Here is a 13,045-nt window from a genome sequence, read left to right as displayed (position 1 = left end):
CGCCACCCGAACGCCTCCAGCTGTCCTATGCAGCTTTGCTTAGTCATAGGGCGGTCAGTGGCGCCTCTGGGCAAAACGTCGGCCATCTCCAAGTTCGGCTCAGTCTATTCATAAATCACAACTCACAGCAGGTTTCCACCATGTCGAACGTCGAGGACCTTCTTCGAGATTTTGAGGATGACGACGAGGATCTCCAGGTCGGAGATGGCCTGGACGACGGAAATGGCGATGACGATGACAACATGGTGGTGGACGAGGAGCAGCTCGCTCAGCCAGCGGCGCCCGAGATCACCAACGAGTTCGACGTCGCGCTGTCGACCCAAGACGAACTGACCCGCCTACACAAGGTCCTGCGCGATCACTACTCGATCCGATTCCCCGAGCTCGAGACGCTCGTCACGACGCCGCTTGACTACGCCAAGACGGTGGCGATCCTCCAGAACGGCCCGCTCAACGACATCAAAGCGCTGTCGACTTCCGCCGATAACATGGTCGGCGTGCCGCTGCGGTCCGTCCTGGACGGCCCGTCCTTGATGGTCGTGGCGGTGGAGGGCACGACGACGCGAGGCCGGGAGATGACCGAGTCGGAGCTGAAGGCGGTGCTGGATACGTGCGAGCGGATCTTGAAGCTCGACCGGGAGCGCACCGCGCTGACGGAGAGCATCCAGTCGCGCATGAGCCAGATCGCGCCCAATCTGGCGGCGCTGATCGGCCCGGAGACGGCGGCGCAGTTCCTCAACCAGACGGGTGGTCTACGCGAGCTGGCCAAGATCCCCGCCTGCAACCTCGGGGCGCAGGGCTCGAAGAGAAAGGAAGGACTGGGATTTGCTACGAATCACGGCATCCGGGCCCAGGGCTTCCTCTACAATTCGCCCATCATCTCAGAGATCCCGAACGACCTCAAGCGGCAGGCGATCCGCATCGTGTCGGCCAAGATGGTGCTCGCCACGCGCGCCGACGTCTCGAACTACAGCCCCGACGGCTCCCTCGGCGAGGAGCTCAAGCAGCAGTGCTTCCAGCGGTTGGAGAAGCTGACGGAGCCCGCGCCCAACTCGGGAGCCAAGGCACTTCCCGCGCCGGACGACAAGCCCTCCCGCAAGCGCGGTGGTCGACGGGCCCGCAAGGCCAAGGAGGCCGTCGCGATGACGGAGCTCCGCAAAGCGCAGAACCGGGTTGCCTTCGGCAAGGAAGAAGCAGAGGTGGGGTATGGCACGGGAGAAGGAACGGTCGGACTGGGAATGCTTGGCCAGCAGAACGACGGCCGCATCCGCGCCACGCAGATCGACCAGAGGACCCGGGCCAAGCTCAGCAAGAACAGCAAGGGATGGGGCACGGCGACTCCCGTCAGCGGTACCTCGACCTCTCTACGTGCCTTTGGTGGAGGACCCGGCACCAGCGGCACTGCCAGTGTCCTCCAGGCCCGGGGTCTCCGGGCTTCTGGTATCGGTACGTCCTTGGGTGGATCCGCCGGCACGGCCAGTACCATTGCTTTTACGCCGGTGCAAGGATTGGAGCTGGTTGATCCCAAGGTGCAGGCCGAGCTGAATCGCAAGCGCAAGGCGGAGGAAGACCGGTGGTTCAAATCCGGAACCTTCACTCAGGTTGGCGGGCAGCAGACTCCTGGCAACCCCTCTTCATCACAAGGCCAGAACGGAGGGTTCAAGGTCCCGGCCATGCCTCCGAAGAAGAAGGTGGACACCGGCGACGGCAAGATGGCGCCGCCTCCACCGCCGCTGAAGCGGTAGAACCTTTTCCGCGACATCGCTTTGGCTTTTTCCTTTATTTGCTTATTTGTGATCACGAGCATTTTACCGGCGTTACAAAAGACTAGGCAGCCCTGCATGATACCAATCGAAGAAATTCTGTATGATAAAATCCAATTAAGAAAAAGAAACAAGACTTGGCAGTTTCATCTTCCGAAATCCCTTTTTTTTTTTTTCATTCTAGAACCCAACAAAGGAATTTACAGTCTGGATAGTGTTCAGTAAGTCAACGATTGGCCGTCGGTTCCGATCCCGTGACGCAAACCACCGACTGAATACTAGGTAGCCATGGTTTCGACGGACGATGGTGAAATTGTCTGGCTTGCCGATTTGCAGAGCAAACAACAAGACAGGGCCCCACACATTGGTGGTGGCGCAAGACTAGAATATTTGTTCGTGACAGTTTAACCGGTGGAGACTGGTTGTTTGGAATTTCTTGGGACAGGGATGAAGTTTAAATTTTCTGCAGGACATGGGAAATGTCGCCATTGCTGGCGGCAAAACGTGCGACTGTCGAGGGAGAAGGTTCTCTAGCCCTAGCCGGGATGTTACTTTAGATTGATGATGTGTTAAGGACTACAGTGTATAAGTGCACTACACTGTATCAAGCCGTATCCTCCTGGGGAATCAGAATAACTATAGAATATTAAGCATGAAACTAGCCGACGATCATATCGGGGAGAATGGGGGGTGGAGGAGGCGTGTCTTGTTCAACGCACGGGGAATTATGTGGACCCTTTTTTTTTCGTGATTGCCGGCTGGAGTTGTCGGCATATTGCGTGCTTTTGGAGAAATCTCCCCCCATGGGAAGGGGGGACAGTGGGACGGACCATAGGGAACTGGAGAAGAAGGTAGATTTATTTCATTTCATCTCGTTCTCTTTTTTCTTCCTCCTCCCTCCCCCAAGTCAATTCAATCCAATCCCTTCAAGCGTTCGTTGCATCCTTCCTTTGTCCGTCAGCAACGCGGCAGTTCCATCCCATACACCGGACCACAAGAGATCAAACCGCAAAAGACACCAGGTAGAGAACAATGGCCCCCCAAATAGGCAAACCGCTCTATCCCACCTCCGACACCGAGTCCGTGGAAGAAGAGGCACCAGCTCTACCTATACTGCCCACGACAGGGACAGGGAAGACTCCCCTCCCACTCCACCACCACAGCCTCATCACCACCGACTTCGACGCCCTCCGATTCCACGCCGCCGCCGCCCTGCAATTGCGCTTTCCATCACATAAAACAGTGGCAGCAGCACTCCCAACAGACACCCACCTCATCGTCTCCCCCTACAACCAGCCCGGCCACCTCCTCGACCTCCGCACCCTGGACCGCGCGAACCAGCTCCTCGCGCAGGCCCTCACCACCCTCCAGCCCACGCGGCCCGACTACGCCACCGCGCCCTACACCGAATCCTTCAACTGGGCCTCGGTGTTCGAGCTGTTACGGCAGCTTGCCCTCCAAGACGAGGCTGGCACGTGGCCCGCGCAGAGCTTCTATGTAGTCACCTTCCGCTCGCGACTACGCGCCGACGCCGACGGCGAGCGGCTGTATCTGCTGGATGCGCATTCGCATCAGGAGGCGATGGCCAGTGGGGGGTTGTTGAAGTATTGGTTTGGGAGTAAGGATGCCAGTCATAGAAACTTGGCGACTTGTGAGTTTATCCCCTCTCCCCCGTGGTGTTGTCATAGCATGTGAGGAGTGGTTACGGGAGGGTGAGGCTAATAAGAATGATGTGGACAGGCATCTGGCGGAGTCGGGAGGATGCTCGGCTCGGCGGGTTGGGGCCATGGCATAAGAAGGCTCGGGGTGCGGCAAGGGAGATGTATGAGTCGATTGAGTTTTCGACGTTGCGCTTGACGGTTGCGGAGGGGGTGAGGGGGTGGGAGTTTGGGGAGTGGGTGGATGAGAACTGAAGGGGGAGTAGGTGGAAGTGGAATTGGTTAAAAGAGGATTTGGTGATTCATGGTGTTACTGGGCAGTGGGGGTGTTCTGGATGGGTTGTGCATTTTCATTTCATTCAATGATGCATTTGAGCTGGTGAATTTAGAGTCGATAGATTATCCATAATATACCCTGTGATCAGTTTGATGTACAGTATAGTGCAAGTGAGGTATGCTGGATAACTTATACTGCTGTCCAAGTTAGCGGCACCTGGTTGTTCGCACTAATGCACCGCAGTGTCCACTCGTGGCTGAAAGAAGGTGCATTCCCCGCGCCCGCCACAATCCGCATCCTCCCATTGGAGGAGCAGTCCAGGGACGGCGGCCGAAAAGAGAGATTTTCCACGCGGGATGTGGGGAAAATTGCCCTCGGTTGCGTCGGTTCGGATGATCCGATACGAGAAAGACACCAGTCCCTGAGTAATGTCTGGCTTCTGGATGGATGAAAGACCCTGTAGAGCCGCCTTATCGCCCATCAGAATGCGGGAGAAGCTGCACTCGTGCCGTGCACTGGGCACCTCCGAATTATTCATTCGTGCGTCACGATGGGGACGTGGCGCGGGGCAATCTTCTCTATATAAAGCCCCCGTCCAGACCCCAAGCAAAGGGGACCGTTGGACCCCAGACTGACTGCAGCTCACTATCTGTACAGTTGACCTGTGTGACCCTCAACAATTACTCACCAACACCACCATGGTCGGAGTCCTCCAGGAAACCATCACCGTCAGCGACGGCCCCCTCACCAGCGAGAACGCCGCCCTCCTGCGGCCGTCCGACCCCAACCTGCCCGTGGAGGAACTCCGGCAGCGCTACGAGGCCGACGGCTACCTCTTCCTGAAGCAGGTGATCCCGCGGGCGGACGTGCTCGAGACCCGACGCCGGTACTTCGACTACCTGGCGCCGACGGGGGTGCTAAAGGAAGGGTCGGACCCGGTGGAGGGGATCTTCAACCCGAGCAAGTCGGCGGACGACTACCCGGGCATCGGAGCGGCCAGCGTCGCGGGCAACGGGCGGCCCGGCGGCGACAGCGCGGCCGAGTTCGTCGACCGCGCCATCGAGGCCCACTACAAGGACTGGTACGTCGACCAGCTCTGCAACCACCCGGCCCTGTACGCCTACGTCGCCAAATTCACCGGCTGGGGCGCCAACACCCTCACCTTCAAGCGCACCCTGCTGCGCAACAACACCCCGGGCACCAAGCCCATCGGCGTGCACTACGATCAGATCTTCATTCGCCATGGGGAGCCCACCAGTGTCACGGCTTGGGTGCCGATTGGGGATGTGAAGATCAATGGGGGAGGGTTGATTTATTTGGAAGATAGTATGTCATCTTCTTTAGGATATGGGGGCCATGGGAGGTGGGTGGACTGGGCTTGCTAACTGCTACTGTACTGTGCAGGTGATTCGGTAGGCAAAAAGATCGAGGACGACTTCACAGTCAAGGCCAAGCAGGCGGGGCTGTCGGACGAAGAGGCCCGGTCGGCCTTCAACTCGAATATGACCGCCAACGCACTGCTGTCGGAAGCTCCGGCCGAGTTTGCCAAGGAACACGGTCGTCGCTGGCTGGTCGCGGCGTACGAAGCCGGGGACGTCGTCCTACATAAGCCCCATATGGTATGTTGTTGCCGTCGTCGTCGATGCTGGGTGGGCTCCGCAGTGCATGCTGATCGTCCGGTCTAGATCCACGCCTCGACCGTCAATAATGACCCGGATAATGTCATCCGTCTGGCTACGGATATCCGGTTCTGCGACTCGTCGAAGCCGTACGATAAGGTGGGCTTCCTGTCAGTTTTCGTAGACTAGGGTCTTACTGACGATTCGCAGAGATGGATGAACTTCTATCGGTTCAATGATGGTGTCTAGCGCTGGTTGCAAGATTAAGAGCCAAAATTGTGAAGGTCGTGTTTTTCCTTAAGCGATGATGAGATGAAATTGTATACTGCAAGAATGGACGGCTTATATAGGTGAATTGGGAATATGGAGGCAACGTAAAGAATGCATTTTGTGTGATTCTCCCCATCTGGTCATCCTGCCGGAGCATCAGCATGTTCGGCTTGTTCATTCTCGCCCTCCCCATCATCGTTATCTGAGTTGTGAAAGGTACAGTGACAGATCCTAGCATCGGATATAATTAGCTCAATATGATCGCCGGCGACGGAAAGACAGTCAATAGGAGCTTACCCCTGGTCGTCGCAGAACCCCCCGGTCCAGCCTCCGCCCTGTGCAATGCACTAACTGATCAGCCTTGTCCTTATACGTGCATTGTTCACCTATCGTCGAGGGTCTAGAACAAACGTACGGTATTCCGACAGGCGAGATTCGCGATCTGGATCCCTCCGGGCGTTTGACATGACTTTTGCGCTGCTGCGAGGGCGACTCCGAGGGCCGTGGATTTGGAGGCGAGGGGCACGGCGGAGGCGAGCACCAGGGAGCAGAGGGTCGATATTGCAAGTAGCTTCATAATGGGTAGGGACTGAGATTGCTAGGATAGATGGGAATATGGTTGGAGTGAGAAAGGTCCATGCTAGCAGACGAATTTACCACTACGACGAAGCAAGGCTCGAGGGGGGTGTTGCCATTGCATAGATCTACTGTACGGTACATCCGAAGGTAGTCGCAGAAGCGCAATTATGCTCTCACCTGCAAGTCACCAAATGCAAGAAGCAAAAAAGATCATCGACAGAATCTAAGCATCGAGTCGCGTTCACTACACATGACCGATCCGTTATGAATGAAGATCTCGACAATAATTAAGTATGGGTTGTGTGCACTTCCAGAAGATCAAGTTCCATCCCACCGCCGGAGATCCGAAGTGCCAAGTTGCACGTTAACCCTTGCGTTCGGCGAATTAGCGGTGGAAATTTGGAGCTAAGGTTCAACCCCCCGAACCGCCAATCCCACGGGGCCCAGGATCCGATCCTGATATGTCCACCCGGAGGATTTGGGAATTCGACCTGAAGAGGGCTTTGTCAGTGGATGAGGGCGCTACTGTGCAAATTGGACTAGCTCCCCCTCTTGTTCGGCGGACATCAGGCCAATCGCTGGCGGTGGTCGGAGCAGATCGCAGGCTGATCCAGCTGCATGTCCGTTCAAGTTCGGAGGTTTCGGACAACGCAGACATGAGGGGGCGAGTAGTGGGTGGGGTTTGTTGCGGAGGGGAGGGAAGAGTAGGAGGAGGGGGGGGGAAGAGAGAGTGTAGTCCAGTAAGTAACTTAGTTACTGTTATTACGATAGTTACGAGTACTACGTTAGTTAGGCTCAATGGTAGCGTTGTGTAAAGTAGTGTAGTAGAGGAGTGTACTGTACTGTACTCCGTAGTGTAGGCAAATTGTCTATTCGGCGCGACCGGCAATACAGTTACTCCGGACCCAAGTTGGGCTCAGCCCCGCCAGCACCACCAAACTTATTTCTCTTCCTGATTCCCCTCTTCTCCTACTCCCTCCCTCCCCCATTTCTCTTTCTTATCTCTCTCCCCCCTTTTTCTATCCCCATCCTTCTAGTAGGTTGTCCTGGACATTCCTCTTCATCATTCCAACTCCGTGTTTGTTGCTAATCCTCCATCCTAGTCTTCCTTACACATCACAATGGCCGCCCCCGCTCAGAAGTTCAAGGTCGCCGACATCGTATGTGTTGCCCCATCAAGCATTGACAATCACCTCCTGATAATCTTTTCAGTCGTTGGCCGCCTTCGGTCGTCGCGAGATCGAGCTCGCCGAGATTGAGATGCCCGGTCTCATGGCCATCCGCCGCAGATATGCTGAGGACCAGCCCCTCGCCGGCGCCCGCATCGCTGGTTGCTTGCACATGAGTATGTTCCGCTTCGGTGACTTTTTTCCAACCCAGCTGCTAACCCTGCCCAGCCATCCAGACTGCCGTCCTCATCGAGACCCTCGTTGCCCTCGGTGCTGAGGTCACCTGGTCCAGCTGCAACATCTTCTCCACCCAGGACCACGCCGCCGCCGCCATTGCCGCCGCCGGTGTCCCTGTGTAAGCTGACACTGAATTTTCTCTCCGTCCCGGCGGTCCCCACGCTAACAACCCGCTAGCTTCGCCTGGAAGGGTGAGACCGAGGAGGAGTACAACTGGTGCTTGGAGCAGCAGCTCGTCTCCTTCAAGGATGGCAAGAAGCTCAACCTCATCCTCGACGACGGTGGTGACTTGACCTCCCTCGTCCACGAGAAGTACCCCGAGCAGCTCAAGGACTGCTACGGTCTGTCCGAGGAGACCACCACCGGTGTCCACCACCTGTACCGCATGCTCAAGGAGGGCAAGCTCCTCGTCCCCGCCATCAACGTCAACGACTCCGTCACCAAGTCCAAGTTCGACAACCTGTACGGCTGCCGCGAGTCCCTCGTCGACGGTATCAAGCGTGCCACCGATGTCATGATCGCCGGTAAGGTCGCCGTCGTCGCCGGTTTCGGTGATGTCGGTAAGGGCTGTGCCGATGCTCTCCGCAGCATGGGTGCCCGCGTCATCGTCACTGAGATCGACCCCATCAACGCCCTCCAGGCTGCCGTCCAGGGCTACCAGGTCACCACCATGGAGGAGGCTGCTCCCCAGGGTCAGATCTTCGTCACGACCACCGGCTGCCGTGACATCCTTGTTGGCAAGCACTTCGAGGTTATGCGCAACGACGCCATCGTTTGCAGTAAGTTTTCTGCCTCATTCTCTTCGAAGAATATGCTAATCGCTCAGACATCGGTCACTTCGACATTGAGATCGACGTCGCCTGGTTGAAGGCCAACGCCAAGTCCGTCCAGAACATCAAGCCCCAGGTCGACCGCTACGAGATGCCCAGCGGCAACCACATCATCCTCCTCGCCGAGGGCCGTCTCGTCAACCTGGGCTGTGCCACCGGCCACTCTTCCTTCGTCATGTCCTGCTCTTTCTCCAACCAGGTCCTTGCCCAGATCGCTCTCTTCAAGGCTGAGGACGTTGCCTTCGGCCAGAAGTACGTCGAGTTCGGCACCACCGGCCGCAAGCCCGTCGGCGTCTACGTCCTGCCCAAGGTTCTCGACGAGCAGGTCGCTCTCCTCCACTTGGAGCACGTCAACGGCAAGCTCTCCAAGCTCACCCCCGTCCAGGCCGAGTACCTTGGTCTGGAGGTCACCGGTCCCTTCAAGGCCGACCACTACCGCTACTAAGCGTTTTTCTTCTTTGTGTCCACCGCATACACACCTGTTCGGCATTGATTTCGGTATACCCTGAACGGCTAGAGTTTTTCAACATGGTCACGATGTTACGAAACAAATAAAAGGGGTCTTTTTTTTAACAATGGGGCTCAAAAGCATTGTCTTCAACGGCAAGAATAAAAGTGGCATGGGGGTTTGATTGGGTTGTTTTATACCATAAAGATAAATAATATGAGTTTGTTTGCATGCAGTGACTGTAACTCTGATTGTGCGCCTAGCATCACCGTACATGCCCACTTCTAGTACTCTTGACTCTTGAGACTGAAAGCAGTGAGCCCAATTTTCAACATTTCAACAACAATGTCCCATGATTTCCCCATGCACCCTTCTCCACAAGACCGTCAGTGAGATCCTTATCGATGAGTGGGTGGGGGGGGGGGTTGTGTTCGGTGGAAGGGACGGAAACAGGATTCCTTTGTATATCTGGCGGTAGAGAGAAAGGGGTTGCTTGAAAGTAGTGTTATATTTTGTTTCATTCAGACTTATTATGTCTGAGTTGGAGGTGATCTGATAGTACGCAGCAACCTCGCATGTGGAAGATGTGCTAGATTGCATAATGCGATTCATGACCCGTCATCCAGCTACTTATGCAAATCATGCCCGAGCCCGCAATGAACTTACCTGGGCACATGGATCTCAAGGAGACCAATAAACCACAGCAACAACCCTACCTCTCCCTCAACCCAACCATTTAAACCATACGATATCCCCATTTCTACCATCCATACTACCCTCACCCGGGTCTCCTGCAGGAGTTCCTTCGACGCCTGGCGGGCCGGAAATGCTGGGCCGCGCTGGGGCTGAAGACGCGGAAGGTGGTTTTTAGGTGTGCCCTGCTCCCAACCCCGCATTTTTTTTCTTGTTGCTTGTTTTGTTTTGGGGGGGGAAGTGGTGACGGGAGAGGAATGGGGTGGGAGGCGCATGTTAATTTCGTGGGCGATGGGGGCAGTGGCGTGCTGTGGGATGAGGTGCGGGATGGGCGGTATAAGTATCGGCTTGGGTTGCCGGACTTGGGGTTTGATGATCCGGTACGGAGGGGGACGGGGTGGGATGGAACTGTTGGGTTGCAGGATTTCCTTAGGGAGACGGGGGAGGTGGAGGAGGAGAAGAAGGGGAGGGGGTCTTCTTGAAGAGGGCAGGTTTGTGTCTTGTCTCTTTTCTTGGGGTTGTGGTTGGGGTTGGTGGGATTGGACTGTACATATCTTTATTGCTTTTCTCTTGATGGAAAGAATCTCCACGGTCATACTGTACTTGACGCATAGCGTATAATTGTCTACTTCTGTTGAGGTATACTTGGGATGAAGAGGGGGAGAGCACAGGGGTAAGACAGGAAAACATACAAGACAATCCAAGCTTGCTAGTGTCAGATAGACTCCGCCAACATCTAGATGTCTCGCAGCCTACGGCTCAGCCAGCTCGGCACACTCACTGATGTTACGGTTGCTGAGATAATGATGAGGCCGGGATCACGCCGTCCGACTCAAATCACCACGCGAAACTTTAACAAGTCTCTTTGAAGAACGTCCTGCTTCTTCTGCTCCAGCTCCTCCATGTCCCAGCTCACCGAAGCGAATCGGCCGGCCAGCCAGTCGCGCCGCTCCCGGGCGAGCCAGACCAGCGTGTCCGCGGCCAGCTCCGGGGTATCGGTCAGGACGGATTGCCTCTCGGGGGGCATGTTCATGGCCAGCTCGGTCTTGACGGCGCCCGGATGGAGCGCGATGGCGACCAACCCTTGCTGGTGGTATTCGGTGTCCATGAACTCGGTGAGGCGGCAGAGGGCGAACTTGGTTGTCTGGTAGGCCGACGCACCTGGAAACATGACATGGGCACCCCCGCTGCTGATGTTGATGACCGTCTTCGTTTGCGACCGGAGCAGCAGCGGAACGAAGAAGTGGGCGGCGAGATAGGTGCCTTTGATGTTGACCTCCCAGGTCCGCCACCACTCGCTCGGCTCGGAGTCGGCGATGGGTTTCCACTCCTCCAGGTAGCCCGCGTTGTTGATCAGGACATCGAGACGGCCGCCGAGCAACTCTGCCGCGGTCTCTGCGGCCGCGCGCACCGAGCCTTCCGAGGTCACGTCTACCTTCAGGGAATGCACGAATGGCTGGGGCCGGTTGGCCTTCATGGCGGCGTGGTGGACGGCGGTCTCCACGTCGGTCAGGTCCGAACGCGCGAGGAGCAGGATCTTCGAGCAGCCCGCGATGGCAAAGCTGATCGCGGCCGCCTTGCCGATGCCCTTGGAGGCACCTGTGATCAAGACCGACTTGCCCGCCAGGTCGGCTTTGGCGGGTTCGATGAACGGGTACGTGTCCTTGCGCGTCGAGACATAGCTAGCCACCGCAGGCCAGTTTGCCAGGGAAGAATCTGGGGCCGACATGGTCGTTCTCAAAAGGAACCCGGAGATGTATGTAGAGCCGGGGTAAGAGGATGAGGTGAGAGCTGCGCTAGGGAGCTGCGTTTGCTGGGTGGGTACCAGGTAGGTAATTATCCCCTCGCATGGATCGAACACAAAGAAGCCTCACTTAGTAATAGTAAGTCACTCGCCCATGATACCATTCCTCGAACGGAGATTGCGTTTTTAAACGCCGTCGTGTTCTCTCTGGTCCGTTAACTCCGCGGCCAGAAATCCCCTAGTTTGATGTGAAAACATGTTTCTCCAGCTTCGGCTGAGGGTTGCCTCTTGCGCGCCCCGGCCTAAGTAAAGCAGCCGTGGCAGCCGTACAAATATAGAGGGCAGGAATCAAATCTATGTAAGTTTGACACTCTGCTACGGTACGACTGGCAAGGGTCGTTACCCCATTCCATGGACAAACAACGGACCAGCGGTCGCTGGTGATGACTGCTGGTTCGAAGGGTTAACAAGCTCACGTTGTCCAACTTGGAAGTTTCTAATGTCGTTTCAGAAGATCGCACGTCGCCCGGATAATAAGCCGCAGGAGCATGTACAGTTTCTCATTGGTGTCTAGGGAAAATCAGGCCCAGGTGTTACAAGGTTCGTTCTGCATTTATAAATGCACTACATATGCTGCGATTCTAGCATACTCCAAAGAACCAAAGAGACAGATTGTTACTAATGTAAAAAAAAAACCCGAAAATAGAAAGACTGCATCACGCGTTATCGCAGCATCATACAGCTCCTACTCTGACAGACGGAGAACTGAAAGTTTTCTGTCATCACTCAAACTAATAATAAGACGAGCTGGAATCAAGTCACCATCTTAGAAACTATACTTCTATACCCAACAGCTTGACCTGGTTATCATGCGTGGTGTGAAAAATGCACAAAGGAGGAAATGCTCCTTTTGAATTCTTGAAGACCACAGTTTTTCCCTGGAAAAAACCACAGTTTTCGGTCTAGCAATCAAGGCTCAAAGCCAACTGTCTCTCCCGATTTCGTAGTGCACATATATGTAAAATTAGATGTAGGATTTGTTCGATGATCTGTGAACTACACAGTAGAAGGGGGGTCTAAAGTGAGAATAAATGCCACTGTGGTAGCAAGGTGGATAGACTGTAATATTGCAGAGGCTTTTCTTCACATACTACATACATAGACTAACCAGTTATCTTTGATGACGAGAGGGGTCTTGAACATAACACCAAGGAAGGGTGGCAGGAATGCCGCAAACTACCGTGCTAAAACAATTATTCTGTGCAGGCTGTGTACGCCCCATCGGCTGCTGAAGAAATAGGTACAGTTTAAAGAGGCTGCACCCCTCAACAAATTGCAAAGAGGTAAATAGCGGTACATACAAAACAGGAAGAATATCTTACCCTCTTCAATGACAGATAAGCCCGGCAAAAGATATTTGTCACTGAGCGCCGTGCGAATCTGCGGCGGACACGTCACTCGCTGTGCGGGGTGGGTGGTGTATGTACGGAGTCCACGGCCGCAGGTGAAAAAAGCAAGACACTTTCCAATCGGAAAAGAGATAAAAATCCCCAACAGAAATGTACTGCACTAATAATTGCTGCTGGCATATGAATACAGATCAACCTGAATAGGGGGATACGAAAAGCACCACGGTTGCTTGGTACCTATTAATATAGTTCTTCTGACATATGTTTATGCTTCTTTGTTGTTGTTCCTCAGCATGCGCATTACCACCCCTCCTTGTAACGTATCAAACCGACAGAAAGCACGATTTGG

The 13,045-nt window shown here is 55.1% G+C and overlaps 6 protein-coding genes across 6 annotated transcripts; 4 read left to right on the top strand and 2 right to left on the bottom strand.

Moving 5' to 3' along the window:
• Positions 1-151: 151 nt before the first annotated feature.
• Positions 152-1,882, top strand: ASPACDRAFT_78316 (U4/U6-U5 snRNP complex subunit PRP31). The gene has a single exon (XM_020205161.1). It carries the CDS (start codon positions 243-245, stop codon positions 1,743-1,745), a length of 1,503 nt encoding a protein of 500 aa, XP_020056775.1. The 5' UTR covers positions 152-242; the 3' UTR covers positions 1,746-1,882.
• Positions 1,883-2,795: 913 nt separating this feature from the next.
• ASPACDRAFT_60264 (uncharacterized protein) lies at positions 2,796-3,676 on the top strand (the record flags this gene model as incomplete). Its single annotated transcript, XM_020203543.1, has 2 exons — positions 2,796-3,414; positions 3,504-3,676. The coding sequence occupies 2 exons, from the start codon at positions 2,796-2,798 to the stop codon at positions 3,674-3,676; spliced, it is 792 nt and encodes a 263-aa protein (XP_020056774.1).
• A 720-nt stretch (positions 3,677-4,396) lies between these two features.
• ASPACDRAFT_1880766 (uncharacterized protein) lies at positions 4,397-5,568 on the top strand (the record flags this gene model as incomplete). Its single annotated transcript, XM_020198216.1, has 4 exons — positions 4,397-5,024; positions 5,103-5,317; positions 5,384-5,476; positions 5,528-5,568. 4 exons carry the CDS (start codon positions 4,397-4,399, stop codon positions 5,564-5,566), a joined length of 975 nt encoding a protein of 324 aa, XP_020056773.1.
• Positions 5,569-5,727: 159 nt separating this feature from the next.
• Positions 5,728-6,164, bottom strand: ASPACDRAFT_43020 (uncharacterized protein; the record flags this gene model as incomplete). Its single annotated transcript, XM_020201193.1, has 3 exons — positions 5,728-5,818; positions 5,885-5,922; positions 6,003-6,164. The coding sequence occupies 3 exons, from the start codon at positions 6,162-6,164 to the stop codon at positions 5,728-5,730; spliced, it is 291 nt and encodes a 96-aa protein (XP_020056772.1).
• Positions 6,165-7,274: 1,110 nt separating this feature from the next.
• ASPACDRAFT_118689 (adenosylhomocysteinase) lies at positions 7,275-9,271 on the top strand. Its single transcript, XM_020196190.1, has 5 exons — positions 7,275-7,326; positions 7,379-7,511; positions 7,564-7,690; positions 7,750-8,351; positions 8,399-9,271. Exons 1-5 carry the CDS (start codon positions 7,288-7,290, stop codon positions 8,845-8,847), a joined length of 1,350 nt encoding a protein of 449 aa, XP_020056771.1. The 5' UTR covers positions 7,275-7,287; the 3' UTR covers positions 8,848-9,271.
• A 1,104-nt stretch (positions 9,272-10,375) lies between these two features.
• On the bottom strand, positions 10,376-11,272 carry ASPACDRAFT_1869062 (SDR family oxidoreductase; the record flags this gene model as incomplete). Its single annotated transcript, XM_020197924.1, has 1 exon — positions 10,376-11,272. The coding sequence occupies one exon, from the start codon at positions 11,270-11,272 to the stop codon at positions 10,376-10,378; it is 897 nt and encodes a 298-aa protein (XP_020056770.1).
• Between the last annotated feature and the right edge of the window lie 1,773 nt (positions 11,273-13,045).

The sequence above is a fragment of the Aspergillus aculeatus genome (assembly GCF_001890905.1).
Source record: "Aspergillus aculeatus ATCC 16872 unplaced genomic scaffold ASPACscaffold_7, whole genome shotgun sequence".
Lineage (NCBI taxonomy): Eukaryota > Fungi > Ascomycota > Eurotiomycetes > Eurotiales > Aspergillaceae > Aspergillus > Aspergillus aculeatus.
Note: the sequence above shows the minus strand (reverse complement) of the source record. Positions and strands in the feature narration are given on the sequence as shown.